Source organism: Chelmon rostratus, chromosome 5 (genome assembly GCF_017976325.1).
Source record: "Chelmon rostratus isolate fCheRos1 chromosome 5, fCheRos1.pri, whole genome shotgun sequence".
In the NCBI taxonomy this organism is placed as follows: domain Eukaryota; kingdom Metazoa; phylum Chordata; class Actinopteri; order Chaetodontiformes; family Chaetodontidae; genus Chelmon; species Chelmon rostratus.
This window is the reverse complement of record NC_055662.1, coordinates 2,339,428-2,361,124: the sequence shown is the minus strand read 5'-3', so window position 1 is coordinate 2,361,124 and position 21,697 is coordinate 2,339,428. Positions and strand designations below refer to the sequence as shown.

General features: G+C 40.6%; 1 protein-coding gene across 1 annotated transcript in view; it reads right to left on the bottom strand.

Moving 5' to 3' along the window:
• Positions 1-21,697, bottom strand: part of cacna1ba (calcium channel, voltage-dependent, N type, alpha 1B subunit, a) — a 137,525-nt gene that overhangs the window by 44,034 nt on the left and 71,794 nt on the right. The window contains exons 10-28 of the mRNA XM_041936942.1: positions 21,061-21,144; positions 19,402-19,608; positions 17,639-17,751; positions 17,348-17,460; positions 17,126-17,257; positions 16,290-16,362; positions 16,084-16,201; positions 15,860-15,927; positions 14,846-14,952; positions 12,593-12,658; positions 10,716-10,751; positions 8,948-9,741; positions 7,509-7,703; positions 6,694-6,814; positions 5,429-5,558; positions 5,124-5,183; positions 4,373-4,479; positions 3,393-3,404; positions 590-613 (exon numbers count right to left, since the gene is read on the bottom strand). Coding sequence (XP_041792876.1) covers positions 590-613; positions 3,393-3,404; positions 4,373-4,479; positions 5,124-5,183; positions 5,429-5,558; positions 6,694-6,814; positions 7,509-7,703; positions 8,948-9,741; positions 10,716-10,751; positions 12,593-12,658; positions 14,846-14,952; positions 15,860-15,927; positions 16,084-16,201; positions 16,290-16,362; positions 17,126-17,257; positions 17,348-17,460; positions 17,639-17,751; positions 19,402-19,608; positions 21,061-21,144 — 2,560 coding nt within the window. The remainder of the gene's footprint in view (positions 1-589; positions 614-3,392; positions 3,405-4,372; positions 4,480-5,123; positions 5,184-5,428; positions 5,559-6,693; positions 6,815-7,508; positions 7,704-8,947; positions 9,742-10,715; positions 10,752-12,592; positions 12,659-14,845; positions 14,953-15,859; positions 15,928-16,083; positions 16,202-16,289; positions 16,363-17,125; positions 17,258-17,347; positions 17,461-17,638; positions 17,752-19,401; positions 19,609-21,060; positions 21,145-21,697) is intronic.

Genomic DNA, 21,697 nt, shown 5'->3' with positions numbered 1-21,697 from the left:
GAGGGCTGGGGAAGGCTTTACATGCTATGGTACTCAGATAGAAAGGAAACAAGTTTGCTCATGGTGGCTGCTGTGAGGAAAGACAGACAGATCACTACAGGACAAATCCTTTTTTAAGACACTAACCCTCAAAATGAGTTCATTCCAAAATGCAATATAAAGAATGTGTTTATTCTATTTAAAACTAACCGTTAATTATTTTTGGCTATCAATAAAGTGGATTATTATTGAAATAATGATCTAGGTCATTTGAAGAACTATTATTGTTCATATTGTTTATTGATGTTATGACCTAGAAAACAAAATAAAATTAGAGGGTGATGTCTGATTTTCATCCAAAAGGGTAACACAGCACTTTGGAATGAACCAGCGGTACTTTTGACAGGCAGAGGAAGGTTTCAGTTGAAAGCTGTCAGACAGACGTTACTGTTGTGTTAAAAAGACACTGATTCACTGGATTATGAGTTGGATTGTTTTCTACATGAAGCTGATCTAGGCATCAGAGGAATGGTAGTTAGAGAGGGTTGGATTTGAGGGAAGGGGTTGGGGTAAGGGTGGGGGGTCAGGGTGGCATAGGGAGGTTCCCCACCTGGTCACACCTTGTTGCGATCTACTTGGGGGAAAACAGTGGTAAAACAAGGTACAGCACATTTATGGATGCTTCACACACAAACAAAATAAAGCATATGTTTGCATCAAATGACAACACCATAGTTTCTGGTAATGAAAACAGATCAGATATATTTTGGTTGGTAGCAGACAACTGGGTGAGTAAATCCCAGCAAAGAATAGGCTCCACAATGGATTCAGATACAGTATAGCAGGTGTGTTTGGATGCTGAATGTGCCTGTTATTTTTTGGAGGTAGCCTATCACTGAAGTAACACACAAATCAAGATTGTTAGTGTGTATGACAAGCATTTGCTCAGCTCTTGTTCTGTAACTGCACGCTGCTACAACTGCTCAGTCTCAACCAAAACATCAAATAAAAAGAGCAAATGCCAATAAAACAGGCCTCTTGGGAGATTTTCTAAATAATAATATTAATGATACTATAAAAAAAGTAGAAATATCATCCCAGCCCTGAAAACCAGGTTGTCACTAGCATCTGAAGCTGACATCAAAAGGCAGTATTGCAGTTTGCAGCATCAAACGTGAAATGCACCAAAAAGCTGCAGACGGGGCTCGAGCGGTTCACTTGAGTGGTTCTAGTCAGTGAGATGACAGATTCACAGATCTGGCTCTGATGGGGATGCTATGGTTCGTTGTCCTTGCCACAGGCGGTCCATCAAGCAGAACCAGCTCCAGCAACATGCATGGTGAATGAATGGCAGCTGTCTGTCAAACAGGACTTCATATTTCTAAGTGCCAATATGGGAGTGACCTGGAGCCAAACAGCCTTTGCAAATAATTTCCCTGAGTTTGATTTAAACTACTAAAGCATCAGATATGAGTGGCTTGATCATAGCTACTGAGATCCAGAGTCTTCAATAAAAAATGAATAAATCAGACATCATGAAATAAATACACTAAAAATGTAATCTAACAAATAAATTGACAATACACATTTTATAAACGCGGCCTGTGAAAGTATATTTTAACCTGCATCCCTTCACAATCACAGAGATTACTGCAGGTCAGTTTAATTCAGCGCTTCTCACATCCAGCTGACGACAGGTGATTTTCCATCTGAAGGGACACCTGTTGACATGGATTTCATGAGCTGAACTTAGCTAGCAACTTAAGCTAATGTTAACTCCATGAGTTGGTTGAAAGGCTGTTTTTTAATGTATCAAGCCAATTTAATACAAGAATATTGTTCAGGGTCTTAACGGTGCATACATAATATTATGCTAAAAGACTGCATGCCCCAGGCAAAAAAAGTCCTCGCTTGCTGGTGATCCATGTAGAAGACATGGAAATAAAGACAAAGCAATGTTCCTCTATTGCAGGGTAAAGTAATTAGCTCTACCTTGACATAACCAAACAAATGTAGTTAGTTAATGACATGCTAGCTCCTGACCTTATAAGTAGAACTAGGTAGCTAGTAAGCAATATTTCATAATGCCTTTATTCATTTATTTCATATTGAACCTTGGGTCTCCATATTAAACAGGTTGGCAGTCACTGACAAGTACAGCATATGAGTTTCACTCATGGTAAAAAGTATTTACAATTGCTATTTAGCACAGGTGTGGAACCAAACCATATAAATATATCCCCATCTACAGCATGATGCTGAGTCAGACAGACACAGCTTGAGTAAGGGAGTGTCAAACTGCATGTAAATGAAAATTATGTGACAGTATGGTCATAGGGCAGTCGTTAAAAACCTATAGCTAACAGCATGAATGTCATACAGTCTATCTAATGTGCATGCTAAGATCACAGAGAAGATCGATATTCCCTGAGACGTACTCATGCCCTCCGGCAGCAGCTTGCTTGTTACATTAGCGAGCCTCTGGTGAATTAATAACAGAGAATGTAAAATTGATGGCATCATTTCAGTCCAAGCAGAGCAGTGGTGAGGCGAAGTGCTGATGAAAACGCCTCCCATCAGAGGCTCAGGGAAGATAAGGATGATGAACACGCAGGTGACATGCCCCTCTATAGCAGAGGGCATGGAGGAAGGACCTTCAGCCAAGCACATGAGGGTCAAGTACAGGAAGGTCTTAGATGGGTGACGAGATGGTGAAGTGTGCACACTGCAAAAAAACGCTCATTCTCACAAGCAATTTCACTTCATATACTGCATGTCTTACAGTCTTTGAAAGGAAAAATTCACCTTTACAGCTGATGGTGATGCAGCTTGTAATTCTGAGCTGACTTTGTTCCTTTTACAATCACCATTTTGCTTTTAGAATCAATAATGATGCAGACAGAAATCCAGTGAAGACGAGGTCATTTTCCATTGGCCTTTAGACCAGAATTCAACGCAGCTGGTATGTGTGTGGTGTTTTGAGAAAAAATGACAGTGTTCAATTCAAGGATTGTAGGAAATCACTGAAGTACAAGTATATGGCACCATGCTCAAAACGCATGGCCCTGTCAGAATTCAGCTGCAAAGTCATTCCATACAGTAGACCAGGCAGGGGTAGGAACAAAACACAGCTGGAATTCAATAAACAGGCAAAACTAGGAATAAAACTAAATTATATGGATAGTTTTTAATTCAATGAATTTTCATTCAGATTTCTTTTTACTGAAACAAACAATAGTATTTACCTCGTCCTACGACAGGCCTTTAAAGAAAACCTGAATTCACGAAGAAAGACCGAATATTTGAGGAAATTACTTGTTTTTGCAGTGCGAGCCATGTATGTTTTCTCTTTCACATACATACACACAGATAATGTCACAGACAGAAGATGAGAGAGGTAGAGGAGGCATTACCCCATGAAGCTCCTTCAAAACGATCCCAGCACAGAAACAGGGAGAGGATCATGTCAATAAACACAGTGCGCACCAACACAACACCCACACACACACAAACACACACACAAACACACACGCACGCTTCTTGTTCTTCCAGGATATGCACTGTAGCTTTCCAGCTTGTTTCTGTTGATGTTCACAGTGATCAGCAGACTTAGACTAAGAGAAAAAGCTGGGACCAGATTGCTCTCAGTGTGTATGTGTGACAGCCTACATCATTAAAACAGTTATAACAGCAAAGCTTAAAACATCCACAAATCATATCATTACATTCACACACATTTGAAACAACAGAAAAGACACTGCTAAATCCAACAGTAATAAGGTCAAAGATGAAAGTTTGAATAGAAGTGGTAGAAATTATAGAAATTACTGTTAGATAGCTGAATACCTGAATTAAAAATATAAAGCAGCAACTGAACTGCCAGATAAAATCACCATATTGATAATTAGAATTCAATTTGCATCCATACAACAGCATCTGCATAAGTTCCGCTCAGCCATCCAACCTGGGATGAGTCCATCAACATGACTTCCAGGCAAAGGGCCATTCATCAACTACTGGAGCCACTGAAGTTCAGCATTTTGTGGATTGGCAGGGTAGTAGAGTGACAAATTTCACGCAGGCTTTGCCCTGTAACAGGCCCCTTAGAGCCTGACAATCTTTACTAAAAGAAGAGCTTCTGTTCCTCCACTGTTAAATTGCCCTGCAGTTCATGGTTTAACATTTCTTCTAAAGGCCTTTGACAGGCTAGGTGCTGTAAGGCACGTTTCTGGCCTCCACAGTCTACACTGCACATGCTGGTATATGTACTACACCTGACACACCAGACCACCAGTCACCTGATGTGTCCACCAAATCTAATAATCAGGATTATCTCTTCACAAATTTGAGACATTTTAGTTTACGACAAAGAGGTAAGAGACATCGAACTTACGAAAATGCAAAAGCCACCAGCGCCCCACTGACCACTATGAAGTCCAGGATGTTCCACAGGTCTCTGAAGTAAGATCCAGGATGAAGCAGCAGGCCAAGATCCACCATCTAAACCAAACACACCACTGTTATGTCCCTTCATTTTTACTCATTTCAGTTGACTTCATGTTGTTTTGCTTTATTTGACTACATATAATTACTTCAAATCAACATAATTTTGTATACGTGTATATAATGTTATTAGGCTGCTGAGTGAGTCATATAATCATACAATACCTTTGGTGATTTTTTATTATATATTATATTTATATTTTGAAATTAATCATATTCAACAAAATGTTCATGAAGGCATGTATAAATTGTTCATTTTGAACTACAAATGGGTTAACCAGTAATCAGCCATTCTCTCAGATTAATCAGTAGAAGACAGTAAAACACAATTTTTTATGAAAATACAGTGGATTATGAATAAAAAGGGACAGTAGTGCAGCATGATATCCTGAGTACACTGCAATGGTCACAGGTGAGGTGAGGTCCTGGCACTGACTGTCTCAATGTCCCCTCCACATTCATCACTTACTGGACGTACTTTCACTAAGTAGTAAATGTAATGAGTCAGCAACCTAAGTTTCTTAAATTAGAATCAAATACATAGTCATCAAAGATGAACTCTGAGGAAGAAAAACGCACTGAAGGAATATGAAGTTCTGAGGTTATTAGTGTTTTAAATGAATGTTTCTGTACATGTTTACCTTGATCACCATTTCAAAAGTGAAAACACCAGTAAAGGCATAGTCCAGATATTTGAGCACCTGCAAAAGAGACCCACAATCCATGAGAGACATGAAGAAAAGCATTATCCTCTGGGGCCATGGCAGTGTGTAATAATCATATCGGCCTCTAGCTCTGTTAATGTGTTAACACTGAACACGAGAGTCAATGATTTACTAACCCGAAAACGATTCAGGATAAAACAGCTTGTTCTTGTTGTGTAGTTGTGAATATCAGAACCTATGTGTACATGTGTTCACGTGTGAATGCACACTGTGTGTCTCACATTGTTGCGAGGGGCGTTCGTCCAGACGGGGTCCTCTGCTGCCAGAGCGATGCTGCTCATAGCAATGACAACCAGGATGGACATCTCAAAATAACGCAGAGTCACAATGTAGTGACATAACCGCCTCACCCTGAGGACAGACAGGCCGGGACAGACGGACAGAGAGAGGAAGAGGAAGAGATATAGTAAGCAGTGGACGCAGATAAAACAAAAACAAACCATAAAGCTTTAAATGACACCAAAGAGAGCGCAGCTGTGCTTTTTCATTGCAGTTCTCAACTTTATACTGTGTCACCAAAACCGAGAACTAGTCGACACAAAAAGCAGTGAGGATATAAAACAACACAAGTGCACATCAGAAGTAGTAAAGGGTAAGTGAGCACCATCGCAGATGGACGTACCTACAGTCCTCAAACACATAAGTACATTCCTTGCACAGCATAATGCCCACATCAAAATCCTCATTTAAACCTGCAGGGTGCAGAGAGAACACTGCTGTCTGGACTGATTTGTGATTTATTTGGTGGATCTGTGGATGCTTATGTGGTTGGACCTCAGAAATACAACTGTCAAGTGTATTTTCTATGTTTTTTTGATGACCAAACGCATGCAGGGCCTTCCTTTCCCCATATTTGAAGTTTTTGGCCTTCTTGGACCTTAGCAGTATGTCAAGAGTGCAGTCTAATAAATATGAAAGAAAAGCAAAAGTATAATGGTAGAAATAAAGCAACAGAGTTACAGGTAAAGATCATGCAGACAATAAACTGCGTGCATCAGAACAATTTCAGCAGGAATCTCATTTTAAAAAAAATGATGATGAACATATAAGATAAGTGAGGAAATACCAGCATATATGCAATATGCACAACTACAAGAATAAAAGAAGGAAACTGTTGCATATATTTATCATTTAAATACTATCAAGAAAACAGTATGAATCAAACTTATAGAGACACAGAGTCTCCTAGAGGGGGCAGCTACTATGAAACCTACAGTATCTCTGTAGATATAACCTATGTGTGCTGCAGCCAAACATTCTCTGACCTCTAAATAAAGTCAGTGGACAGCCTTAACCTAAAATGACAGGCTTTCTAGTTAACGTCCAGCATGTAGTCAGCTGTCATGGTTTGTGTTGTAGGACTGACTCCTGGTACTGATATGATAATCTGAAATGAAAGAGCTGATATCATACAATCCCTCCCTGGTCTAGCTTCCATAGCATGTGGGAGGTGAAGAAGTGGAAGAAGGAGTTCGAGGTGACTCACGGATTGGCCTGTCCAAACATGAACATGGAACTGTAAGGCAGGATGGGTTTGGGTCCACTTTGACCGAGATCCTCCAGGGTCTTCTCATTCATGGGCATCGTCTCACAGTCAATACTGTTCACTGGGAAGACACAGTTCAGTCACAGCGATGCAGGCATGAGTCATGACAGTCACATTTGAACATCCAGCTGCCTCTCTGTTCACCAGATACAACTTGGAATTTACATGAAGACTAAAGGACATTAAATCAAACAATAGGAAAAACAAAAATATGCCACTTTACTGTACTGTGACACTGGCCATGTGTCAACGATGAAAAGACACTTTACATTAGGACCGCAAGGCTGGTGGTAACGGATGTCAGCCTCCAGCTACCTACAGTCATAAGCTTCGACCACATATCTGGCCTAGGGGTTAAGGCGCCCCATCTCTCCTTGCCCTTAATTTCCTGTCATCTCTCTACTGACAGCTTTCATAAAAGCAAAAGAAAAAGAACTACTTTTGGTTTCTTATTTTCTGTTAGTAACCAACATGTTTTATTCAACCTTTTTATTTCACATTAACTTTTTTATTCTAACATTTCTGTATGGCCATTAATCTTTAAACCCTTTTTTTATTCACTATATTAATTTCAATTTTTTCCTTTGAAGTTTTAAGTGTATTGCAGACAACACGCCTATGGTAGAAGAGAATTCAACACTCATGGATGAGGCACAACTGTAACTGTAAGAAGCTATGTAAAAAGACCTTAAATGCAATGGAAGGAATCTCAGTGACAGTGTGTGTGAATCCGGTGGGCCACAGCTGATACTCACGTTGTATGAGGGTGGTCTCTCCAGGGGGGGAGGTGACAGTCACAGGAGGAAGTTGGACGGAAGTCTGGCCGGTTCGTCTGACATTCCTCTGGTTGTCCGAGTCCTCTGGTCGGTCAGGAGGCCAGTCGGCCCCACCAGAGCCCTGCTGGGGGGAGATGGCTAGGGACTCCCCCTCTGAGTCACCAAACCTGTCCCCAGGACAGAGACAGCATTTTAGATATTAACAATCAGTCTATTCTCAAGTGATGTGTCACATTTACAGTCTGGGGGTTAAACAACGATTGTGCTACTTGCCACCACTGCCAAGTTACATTTCATTTGACTTACAAAGGTTGATGGATCTGGTTAAACACTTACAGAGCAGCAGAAACACCATTTAATGCTGCAGGGTCACTGTAAAACGATAGAATGTCACAGCTTTAATAGCAAATCCAGATACAAAACCTTTGATGATCTCTTTCAGTGCAATTTTTATTTTCCCTCCAAATGGCCAGTGCACTCCAAAATGATTAGGACAGTGATCTGCTTTCATTGTTTTGGCTCGTTCTCTAGCACACTGGATTTGAAATCAATCAGTGACAATGAGGTTTAAGTGCTGACTTTCAGGATAACATTCAAGTTACACTGTGGTTTCTGATCTATGTGGAGTGGGGGCTGCAATACATTGGGTTTATGGTTCTTGGGATGATTACTTTATTAACTGTGCTACATTCATTGAAACCACAATATACAGCAACAACAACATATTGTCTACATACGGCAGTGTGCGACAGAATTTCTCTCTTTCTTTTAATGGGACACTCTGCGTTACACACATGGAGAACATGAAGCTGTAGACATGTGGGGTCACAGTGGCAGTGTGTATCATGGCTGTGTGTTCTATGTCCCATGACGTGATTACAGATGACTGCACCTTAGATTTACATTAAGTTCATTCATGTAAGAAATAAGGAGTTCAGTAAGCTCGTTTCTGTGTTTTCAGATCTGTACTGATAAACATGTCAGAACCACAGACAGAGTCAGGAGGGGAAGGCAGACAGACTTTATTAGGCTATCACCGCCCACACTAATCAAATTCTAAAAAGAGAGAGAAAAGAGAATAGATATGAAATTAAAAGTTACCGCTCAAAGACATTTCAGTTTATTCACAACTAATCTGCCACTGCATGGAATGACTGATGTCAATGACAGACTAATGTGGATGTAAACACCCTCAAATTAAACCTAAGAGTCAACACTTTAACCTCATGGTTATTGTTTCATTTCAAATCCATGAACCTGAGTACAGAGCTACAGTCAGTGTCACTGTCTTAATACTTTGTGACCTCACACTCTTATCAAACATGCTGGGAAAGCTGACTAAGAAGCTGAAATTGTATCTGTCCACTGTAAAGTCTATAGAGAAGAGCATCAACTAGGCAGCACTTCAGATTATTACCTGTGACTGTGGGTCTTCTCTCTCTCGTTGGACTCCTCTCCTTCAACTGTGGACTGGCCCCGGGACCCATGAGTCCGGTGTCTCCTCCTTTCTCCATTGACACCACTGTCCCCTCTGGAATTCCTCTCTCCATCCCTGTTAGATGACCGTCCATCTTTGCGGCGGGATCTTCGCTCTCCCCGCCCTCCACTGTTCACAGTCCCGTTGCCCCCTCGGGACTGTCGGTGTGAGTGATGATGGCGATGCTCTCTCTCGCTCGTGACTCCTCCGCCTCCGCTGTCATCCACTGAGCCCTGATGGTGATGCCTCCTGCCTCCCTCTCGGCTACGGGACCTCTCGCTCTTCCCCTCTTTGCCCCGGCAGCCGTCGTAGTCTTTGGAGCGGCTGTGATGGACGTGGTGCCCTCCGTCCTTACTGGCGTCACCGTTATCATTTGCCTCCTCTCTCGTTCTGGCCCGGTCTCTGTCTCTGTGGCGGTGGTGGCGGCGTGGTTGGTGAGGCACAGGAGGAGGAGGAGGGTCGGCGGCAGTCTCGGCGCTGTCTGGCATTGAGGGATTGTGATGGTGGTGCTGATGGCTGCCCAGCAAAGGCCCATCGCGAGGTTCAACAACCAGCGGCCGGTCGAGGTGGGTCTTCATGTCAGGGCGGATGTGGAGGGCGGATGACAGGCGGAGACGCTCCTCGGGCTCCAGCTCACAGTAGAGGGCCTCGCAGCTGGCTCGGTTCTGCCTCCTCAGCTGGTTGGCCCTCTGCTCCCAAACTGACATCGTCTTCACTGACTTCTGCTGCTCCTTACTGGGGGAGAAGCAGGAGAAGCAGGAAAATCAAAGCACTGAGATTGATATAACCAAACAAAATACTGTGTAAATCAACCCCTCTACTTTGATGACAGTGCCACAGTTCTGTCACAACAGTTTGTCATTTCTACAATGAACACATTGACAGGCATGGTTTCCTTTGAGGTGTGACACATTCATGTTTATGTACTTCACACTTCATGACTTCATGGCACATAAAACCAGCAGTATATTTCATTTTACACCTCATGATGGTCCCTACATGCTGAATGATTTACAGTATGACCAAGGTGCAATGGAGCTTTCAACACAGCAAACCACTGGGTCCATTTATCACAGTCTACTGTGGAGAGAGCTCATGAGCTCGTCCATGGGTATGCCTGAACAAAGGCCAAGCATGGGCACGTTGCCATGCGTTGACATGCTACGTTTTTCTGTCAATGTCTGAGTGTATCACAGTACTGAAATGGCTGAATGCATGCACTTTTGATACTGCATGAAAAACAGTGCTATCTCTTCACATGACTCTACAGTGGGAAATTACATCTTATAATGCCATCTCTTAATGTGGCATTTCATCAGAGAAGTCACTCTGTTCACGGATAAGGAACAGAAAATAACTTCATCCCATGTTCTCAACGCTCCATTATCCTGCAGTTGCATTCTTCGTACTTACCTTCTACATATGTACAACTTACATACATTCTACATATGGAAAACTTCAAGAGCAAGCACACTGCGGTAGACTCTTTGAGAACTGCTGCTAAGAGGTGGATGGACAACATGGGACAGGAACGAATGAACAGAAAAGCCCATAACATGGTGTGCATGACAAGAATGTGGGGCAGCTTGGTTTTATTCACGTGGTCTTGATTGCAAGAATGTAAATAATGAGAACATGATTATGTGTGTATGTTTTAATGCATGTAGTCGTCATCTTTGGCCACCTTGCTAGCAGGCGGTTGGGTTTACCTCAAGTAGTGATGGACTGGGGTGCAGACATAACTCCTACAAACACATAAAGGGAGCAACATTGAAACAAACAGAGGGAAAGAAGGAACTTCAAAGGGGCAGATACAGGTTACAGACAAAAGCACAAAAGGGGCAAATGAGCTTCAGGAAACTGACAAGGGAAGAAACATGTATAGTAGAGACGCAAAAATTATACAAAAACCCAAAAGAAATATTCTTTTCTAAGAAGCAGGGAATTAATGGGGACGGGGCAGTGGAGCTACAGTCAATCTTGGAATCCATCAGCTATCATCTGACAACGATTGAGCCCCTGAGGGAAATGGCCAATGTTTCAGGGCTTCCGGTGAAGCCAGCGGACATCCGGATAATGGATCTCCAGGCCAAGACTTCCTCTTCCATGAGCCAGTCATTGTTTCCAGTCTGATGAGCAACTCCAGGCAGGAGAGTTTAGAGATGACTCTTAATTCATCTGAATATGAAAGCAGATCAATTTGGAAAAAAGCTAATAAAAAGCTAAATCATCAGATGATAGCAGAATGGCTCAGAGATTGCGTTTCGGCTAATGCTTTCCACCTCTTTCGCTCGCCACACAGACCTGCATGCAACCAAAGCCCACCCAAATGTGACTGGTCAATACTCAGACTACAAACAGACTACAAATGGAAACCAGAACGCTGCTGATACTAAAACATTGTCACTTAAAATATTGTCTTTACCTAAACAGTCTGCATTCATATGCAGAAATCTGTCCACAGAGATTAAGTTACAGCTGTCATGATAACTGTCATGATTACTAATGTTAATTTTGAGCCTTGGTCTCAGTGGATGTTGCAAAAACTGCACTGCAAAATCTACGCAACTCAGTTGTTTCAGCTTTGACGTACAGAGTTTTCATTTAATGAAAGTTCATACATTTGAAATTACAGACCAAACAAATGCTCAGAATAGTTTCACTGGCAAGCAAAACCACACATTATGTCTTTTAGCAGGTAAGGTATCTGCCAAAAGCTTTATGAATGGAGAATGACTGCATGCATATTACTTGCATATTACAGAAATTGTAGCAGTTGCAGTTGTTAAGGGGTTGTCTTAAAGTCACTTACTAAAGGTGGATGTTGTGTGGTAAATTGTAAGAAATCTGGTACTGTTTTAATTGTTATTGTGGAATCATTGCACATACATGAAAAGCCACTCGGAGGCTTTCTACTACTTCTTCATGGTTATGAAGTCAGTGCGACTTATTTCAATGCTTTTGTTGGATGTAAGCTGCTGAATATGGGAGCTAAGCTGGTGTTATTCAGCATCTTTCTCAATGTCGACAAATCCAATGAAAAGACCAAAACCCACAATGCATTAGTCCATCTCTCAATACTTTAAGACTCTCCGACCCTGTTCACTCGTTCCTATTGAAGACGTAAATTATATTCCTCATCTTCAATAGGAATATAAAGCTAACACAGCAGTAATAACATACAATAACATATTTACAACCAGCTTGGGAAAATGAAACACAGCAGCAAATATACATAATGAACACATGGGAACAATGACATTTTTAAAATCTACAGAAGAAGAGGTGCAGTCACTGAAAAAATCATTCAGACAGAAGGATGTGATCACTGACACAGACACTCGTGACACTTGTCGATCACAGATGAATAATAAAAACAAAACACAGGAATGGAAATATTTAAACACACGCAGCTCTATCAGAAGGTGTGAGCTCAGACGAGCTGCCACGTTCTCATGGACAATTCACACAGAATAACAACGTAATGATGACACCAGAAGAAGACAGGGTGCGGCAGCAGAAGAAGAGGGATGAGAGAAGGGTAATGGGAGGATTTAAACATCGTAACAGAGAGGTAATAACTCACAGTGAGTTAACGCTGCAGATGGATGAGCTGCTAGAGTGCGCGTTACCTCGACTGCGTGTTAGAAAACTGCACATGCACAAAACAAAAATGGGGGAGGGGGAACATCATATAGGATGAAGTCAGAGAAACAGCCAGACACCATTTGACATTTCTCTGTCTTCCCTGTGTCCTTTAGCCTTCCATCGCATTTCAATGCAACGGGCAGTCAGAGTTCAGAAACACAAGACTAAGACTGAACCAGAAAGGAAATGTCACACAGCGAACCATCAGGGACATTTTCACTGCCATAGTAACAGGTTGTTCAGTTTTTTAGCTACAATAAGCAAGGGAAATACCATTAATGCCCAGAAATGAGACAGTAGCGTCATACTGAAATCGACAAACAAGCAAAATTTCACTGCAACTAGTGAAGCAAAAAGCAAACTGAGTTTTACATTACATTGCATTTGTAGATTTGTAAAACTACTCTGGATACAAGAATGTCATGGATGGAGCTGAAAAAATACATGTTCTATTTGAGTTAATATTGAGGTGGTACCAAAAACACAGTGATGTTGGAGCTCAATCGCAGCAGCTAGTAAATGTGAGTATTGTTCAAGTTTTTAAGTCTATTGGTAGTAGATTAGGTGAACTTGGCATCCTTTGATTAAAAAATTGATAGAATCACTTTTTGGCTCTCCTGATGGCAAAATGACCCACTGTTTAAATTTAGAGTTCATATGACTGGTTGCACTTCAAGTTGTACTGGTCTTATCTGTGGTTTAAATAGGCCGGACCCTTTACTGACACTAAGACTGTCTGATTTCCAACCCAGCTGTCTCATAGCCCTTGACTTAAAGCTGCATTAATAGGTTTTTCTGTTGGTCATTTATAGGCAGCTGAACAAGCCGGACAACACTAAGATTAGATATTAAAGGTGTATATTGTTTTTTCCTTTTTCCAAGCCTTCTTCTTTGCCATTCAACTTTGCCATACAGGGTAGTTACCATGTGCTCCACTCACTAAGGTTCAACTCCACCAAGATTATTTATGCCTCCAGAGCAGCACTCTTAGGTTTGTGTTTGACAAACGCTATGTATCCACATGAGACTTAACAGCTAATGCATAATAACACAGAGTGTTACAGAAAACAGAACAGTATCTTTCACTCATTAAGAATGGTAAATGTATGTATTTGAAACAATAAACAAACAACATATAAATCCCAGTTGGAGTTGCCTAGTTACAGTGAATAACTGGACCAACAAATATATGAATTATAATTTAACATTTTCATACACTGTACTGCCTGGACAATCTGCACTAAGTCAATAATCAGCTTTTGAATGGCTACATTTAATTGCACTGAAATGCAATTGCAGCTTACAAGTCTTGTTCTGAAAAGCTTTTTTTGGTAAATATCTGCCTATCCCGATATCAAACATGCTGTATATGTGTGGGTTTAAATGGCCATTGTGGTCCCATGTCAAAAATATAATGGAAAGTCATGGACATATTGGCTGTTTAAGAAGTTTTCAAATATCTATCACTTCACTTGTGAACAGCATTTTGTCTGTTGATTATATGATTTGTCCTCAGGACCCTGCAGACAGCTACAGGAAAGGTCATTTTGGAGACAGAAAACAGGGATCTGCCTTGTGAGGAAAAGAAGTGAGGAACAGAATGTGTGTTTGGGTATATAGATTAACATCGACTCTCATTGGGACATTGACTCTTAGGAGGTTAGTCAAAATCATACTTTGTTGCACAAAGAGGTAGTCCTCATCACATTTCAGAACTAGAAACAGACACCATACATGGAAGTATCAATGAAAGAAGATTTTGACAAGGTTGTTTATGTTTGTGTTAATACAGACAGAGAAACAGGTCTTCACAGAAATAAACATTAACAACTATGTAGATTTTCTACATATTTAGGCAATAAGCAGAATGGAAAGGCTACAATTAGCTACAATGTTCCTCATGTGTGTCATTAGATTGAAATATTGAATGAATCTATGCAAAGCTGTTCTGGAATTGCTGTCTGGTTGGATTTTTATGGATTTAATATGGATAGTAAAACTCTTCATACATGCGTCCTGCACTTGTGTGTACTGACATACTGGTGAACTGGTCATGGGTAGTGAGTCAGCTGTACAGCAAGGGTATCCAGAAATCCTGTGTGTCTTTTTTCTGTGGGTGTGTGTTGAATGAGAGAAAACAAGAACAGAGGTTGCAGACAGCCAGAACAAACGTTAGCAGAGGTTGACTTACGCTGTAATGGAAATGTTCGCTGCCGACATTGGGCTGACCTCCTTTACCTCCATGGCCTTCTGGAGTGCCAGCTTCTTACTGATGGCCTCCTCTTGCTCCTCTTCATCCTGGACAGTACGTGCAAGGACATACATACATGCAGACATACAGTACATACAGCAAGTCCTTTTAAAGGTTGGGCCTTAATGTAACATAATTATGACCTTTATCTGTGAAGCACAGTTGGTTCTTTTCATTCATAATGTCAGCAACATCATCAGTACAGAGGGCCAAGCAGATCAGGGCAACCAGGCAAGTTGACATGTGGACACTTAACAAGCATGCCAACATAAGCAATGTGAACACAGGTGAAATATTCATGAACCAGCCAATCAGATTCCCGTAGGTCCTCCCATAAATTCTCAGGTTTCATATTTCTATAAATGTCTGAAGACTCTATTTGAAACAGACTTTTGTTAGAGACAGGCCTTTATTTTCATTTTTTAATGGTTCACCTGTTGTTTTGATTAATTCAGAACAACAAGAGAGTCATCATACTACTCTGCTGCACTGTTTTTCTCTTCACGGACAGAAGCTTTTTTCATTCACAGATTATTTCCACTCACTTGGATCACTGTTACCGTCATTGAAACTCAAAAGTCTTCCAGCAGTTCAATGAGCACCTTCCCTCCTTTTCCTGGTGTGTTTTTTATGTGAAAGTGAAAGCAACTGATACGAATAAGTGAATTAAACAGCATTTCTGTTAAGGAAGAGAAACTGAGCGCAGCAGAGTGGTGACATGACATGACTCTGTTGATGTACTGATGGAATTAGCTCTGTGGAAATGTATATAATGCTGAATTATTGTGAGCTATTACAGTACAGGTGATTCCCCTCAGAACAAAAAGGGATATAAAAGACTGGGTGTATGTGGGATTTGATTTAAGGTACAACATAAGATGGTGCCAGTGCTTCTATCTCCTACTGTATACTGCTATAAAGCCAAGATATCTAAAGCTATAAAGAATACTGTACCTTAGTGAGCTCCTGGGCATTTGCAAGGTTATCAACAGCAATGGCCAAGAACACGTTGAGGAGCGTGTCTGGTTATTTGTGGTCTCAGGAAAAGATCAAATGATTGATGAAAACAGAATCAATATTTACAATTGCAGCTGTCCTTCAAATCAGTGATAAACAGTGCTATAAGGCTGCCTGACAGCCACAAAGGTGGATCAATTTGGATCAATTGGGCAGGATACAGTTTCCAAAGAGAGTGAGGACAATGAAATAAATGGAGGAGAACATTCCCCCATGAACACCTCCCTGTGATTCGATCCCATGATACATGACGGCGTTCCAGTCCTCCCCAGTTAGGATCTGCAGGAGAGACACAGGCTGATTTCTGAGTCTGGTTCAGCAGTACAAATAAAGAAAGAGGAAAAAGCATGATGGAGTTGACCTTTACCTGGAAGACAGTGAGAATTGCTGCTGGGAATGTGTCAAAGTTGGTCGTCGGCGTTTCGTCTTCAAAATTAAACCTGTAGGGAGGAAACAAACAGAATGTGATCAAGCGCCAAGAGACAGAACACAGTCACATCCACTCCTCCACCTACTGGAGGACGGAGCAGCTAATTGTCCTCTCCATTTGACTGCTGCATATTATTCCACTACAATATATGACTATTACATTTGAGCCGTCTGAGTGCCTGGTCTGTGCGACCTTATGGCTCATCTCTGACTGTTTATTCTTCTCAAATGGATGAGTTGTGCTAATGCTGACATTTTGTATCTCTGTCTGTCTACTGGGACCTAATTACATCTCCCCCCAATGTGAGGGATACAGATAGAGGAGGCTGGAATGACAGCAGAATTCGTTTTGTGCCTTTTCAAAATCCATGAGAGCTTTTTGCCGTCTGGATCTCATTAAAAGACAAAAACATAAAGTAGAGAGGGAAAACTGTATTTATTTCAGAAGCCTGTGAAATGTGCTTTGATTTTCTTCGAATTCTGTTGGGAATTTTTCTCCTCCCTTTAATTAGAATTAGGATTTAAAGGTTTTAAGGTAATGACTGTTATATTCTAACACTTGATGACACACTGATGAATTATGGTACCCACATGTCCTACTATCGCTGCACTATCTCAAAAATGTCAGCGGTACTTTACATGTTCTGACAAGTTAAAATTTGTAATTTTAAAATTTTAAAAGTTTTTATTATTTATGTTTTTTACAGATTTCCAACACACAGTGAATATCTCTATATGACTGGATAGAACAAAGTGTAGAAACAAATTACTCACTGGCCACCAAACAGCTGCATGCCCAGCAGAGCAAAGACCACGATGAAGAGGAAGAGGAGGAACAACAGGCTGATAATAGATTTCATGGAGTTGAGCAGGGATACCACCAGATTCCTCAAAGAGTTCCAGTACCTACACACAGACATATATAAGAATATATACCGAAATATTCGGGCTGAATCAGCGTTCCCAGTTCATAGACAGACATTTCTGATGACTCACTTGGTGACTTTGAAGATCCTGAGCAGGCGCAGAGCACGCAGGACGCTTATCCCGAATGAGGCCCCAGGTTTAATGGCAGCCCAGATCACCTCAAAAATACTGCCAATGATCACCTGTGAAGACAATCTGATCAGTGCAGCAGGCCTCCACATCTTTCAATTCCAAATATTCACTATACAACTACTACATCAATACAATCCTTTTTGCTATTCTAGCAATAATCAAACACATTTTTTCCCCTGAAACACCAGTCCTGAATCATTTGAATCAACCCAGATCAGGACAACTCACCCCAAAGTCAAAACAGTTGAATGAGGAGTGGAAGTAGTTCTGGGGTCCAAGGCCATACATTTTCATGGACATCTCAGCCAGAAACAGGCCCAGGAATACAAACTCGGCCAGGTCTGTCCAGGGACAATAAGAAAACACACAGATCAATGCTCTGGGTTAAAGAGGGCCTCCTGCTGATTTCCACAATTCAATAGAGCTGGGCTGCTGCTGCCTGTTCAGCTGTGCCCACAGCAAATAAGACACAGAGAGAGTCATTGTTTGAGGACATAACTGCTGTATTCTCCCATGACGGAGTGTGTGAGATGTATGTTTGCTCACATGTGTTTGTGAAATGTGCAGTGGTACTTGTGTGATGTATGTTTGCACTTGTGCTTTTGCAGTTTTCTATCTGAAGCAGGACACCACAGTGTTTATGTTTCAAATTAACAGTTATTATAGTAGCAGCTACATTACAGCTTAGGAAGTTAGGATTTATAGAGCTGGGTCTAAATCTAGACTTCACTCTCCTGAGAGTGAATGGTAAGATGAAGAGCTGCATGTGTTTGATCCAGTTCTCTGGAGCCTCATACCTCCAGCACCACCCTCGTAGTGTTGTAGACTTGTGCTTGCCGAGTTGTATTCCCAAAGAGGTAATACTGGGCTTGATACCAACATGAGTATCTATTCTTTTACATTTCGATGTACCAGGAACTGGAATAACTTACACTGTGCACATTAAAATAATAAATAACAGGACTACAACAGGTATTTCTTCATCCATCTTTTTTGTTTTGTTTTGTTGTTTGGCTTTGAGTGATTTAATGGTGATGATATATTCAGGAATTTTGGTGGTTTGTTGGTAGTTTGATGTCATTGACATTTACTTTACTTTGTTATCCATGAACTTTTTTTTGTGTGTGATTCAAATAAACTGAACAAGTCAGATTTTCTGGCGTAGACTGAAGCAAAAGGTGGCACCTCAGTCACATTCTGAACACTATAGGGCTGCAACTAAAGATTATTTTCATTCGCCATTAATCTGCCGAGTATATTCATGATTGATCAATTTATTTATTTGTTTGTGAAAAACACAATTTCCCAGAGCCCAAAGTGATGTCTTCAAATTGTTTCATTTGTCCAACCAACAGTCCAAAACCAAAAGACTCTTCATTTACTGTCAGAAATGTCAAAGAAAAGCAACCAATCCTTAAAGGTCCTGAAGCTGGAACCAGCAAATGTTTGACATTAACAGACTGATACGATTCATCGATTATCAGAATAGTTGGCAGTTACTGTTCTTATGATCAGCTAATCAAGTAATTGACTAATCATTGCAGATCTACAACAGTAATTCACCTTTAGAAATAGAATGTAAACTAAAGAAAATGCAAAAATGCATCAGGTTCTAAACAGATGATCATAGGTACCATTTTACAACTCTGTTACACAGCAAGCCTTTCTAACAGCAGCTACCACAGGCTACTGGTCAGACCAGAGAAAGAAAGGCTGTAGTGGAAAAACCCCTTTAGTGTTTTGAATTTTAATTGCATGTTTTATTTGATTGATTTGATTATGAATTCAACTTCTCAATTTTCTATGAAGTAAAAACAGTCTCAGTGCTTGAAGCCATGGGGTAAGAATCAGTAAATTTGGGGAGAAATTTTAATGCATAATTAAATGGTTAAATATAATAATATTGGTAGGATACACAGAGATACAATATAGGCACATTGGTTTAGATGAGAGTTATTCACTATGTATGTACTGTAACTGCTGGTACTCACACAGTGCATAGGTGAGCCACTCAGGCTGGTCATAGTGTACTATAGCTACACACAACGTGTTGAGGCCAACCAGACACAACACAGTCCAGTAGAAGCTCTGGGACTTGACCAGACGACGGATGGTGAAGCGAATCCTCTTTTCTTTCCTCCTAAAGTAAGACGAGCTCTCGTTCTTGCTCTTCACGCTGGCCCGGGCGAACGGCGACCCTGGGGGGGCAGTTGGAACAAAACATACAAAATGGCAATAAAGTTACTGCGTTTAAAACTAAGGTTGATCACAGTGCCATGGGCTTCACCAGCCCCGCTCCCTGCTCCCATTGAGCCTGTACTATATTAAACCTTCTGTAGCTTAAATTACGCCCAAATGTCAGGTGGGACTGGAAACAAAAGGGAAGGAGAAAAATTGTTCTATTAGAATTTCATTACTAGCACAGGAAGACTAGTGGGATCATTATTTCCTGATCTATTTTAATCCAGACATCTGACTCATACTGTATCACCTGAAGACCCACACTAACCCACTCTACGTTTCATTCCATCTGTCCATCTATCTATCTATCTATCTATCTATCTATCTATCTATCTATCTATCTATCTATCTATCTATCTATCTATCTATCTATCTATCTATCTATCTATCTATCTATCTATCTAATATTTCAGTGCCACATCTAATTTAGTCTTGATAAGTATGCAGGTACATATATGCCCACCGTACTGAAGGGCAGAAGCAATGTAACACATCCATTAATAACAATAGGTCAAGTGTTTTTCAGGGATCCATTAAACAGTTAAAAATATAACACACAGCTACCGATGACTCCACACTTCTCATCCATATTGCAACCACACTGTTCAGTATTATCACACCTGTGTAATAGTAGCCTACATTTCATTAGTTACTTAATGGCACACATACAAATACAAATGTAAATATCTACAGCATACTTTTGTAATATCAAAGTGACTACTTGTAACATTATGCCTTGAGTAGTACGGTACTGTATTTCTGCCCCCTGGCTGATATGCATAAATCTCAGTGAATGTTTATTTGATAGGAATATCAGATTTTTTTTTAGATCACATTCTAGCATTTTGCCTTTATTTGATAGTCAGTATAGACAGAGAGGGAATGTGGGGAGAGACAGGGGTATGATCAAAGATACAAAGAGCTGTGGCCCAGGAAACACACAGTGGACGCTGAAGTCATGTGGCTTGTGTCTTAACCATTAGGCCACCAAAGGGGGAATCTGATCAAGCTTAAATTTGTGTTGTTTACTTCTTCTTCTTTTTTTTTTTTTGCACAGAGTGTGTCTGGCATGATGGGCATCTTTAAAAAGACTATCTCATGGGGAACTCAGCAGTCAGTATTAATGCATCTAGCATGACTGAGAATGACATATTTCCTACCCACCAGTATGGCAGCTGGTGGATTCTGTGATGCCACCTGGACTCTGTTAACCTGTAATGTGGCTGCCACAGTCCACGTAATATTCATCAGCTTAAAATTTATGAGACAACATTCTCAGCCTATATTCTCAGTTTCTTCTTTTCCATTAAACTGTGAGATTAGATGTGTGATTAGACACCATGTGTAGGCTGGACAGTTTGGAGACGTGCAGTAATATGTTCATATTGTGTCTCAGACATTGTCCTCACCAACAGATGAGATGTCAGTGAAGTGGTCCTCGCCTTCCTCTGCATTGATGAGGTCATTCTTACTCTTCTTGGTCCTTTTCAGCACTGCAAATACAATATGGAAAATAATAAATCACCCGAGTCATGAAGCCACAACTAAGAATTAATTGAGATGCATGAAGATTTTACCAAAATTCAATAAGTAAGATGCTTTGTCACTTCTTCTTTTTATGAAGGTGAATTTCTAATAACTAATTCCTACTCTGCCTGTGTTGATCTTTATTCATAAACTTTCAGGCTGTCCATCCTCTCTGCTTTTACCATGCTGTCACACTTTGTCTCACAACTTTCTTATGTTGCTATATCTGGCCAGTTTATCATTATATATTCATTATCCATTTATTTATTATTCAGTTCATGCTTGCCGGTTCATGAATGCTCCCTTGCTGGAGTTCCAGTTCTCAAAACAAAATGTTTCACAAAGGTGAAATCAGTGTAAAAAATAATATCCAGGTAAGATAAAAACATAAAAAAGAAACATATAGGAAAGCTAAAATATGAAATAAAGGAAAGGGTTTGACCACATGTACTACATTATCTGATATACAGTTACTTATATGGACCACTGCTGCAGTGTATGTGTGCCAGCTAAAAAGTA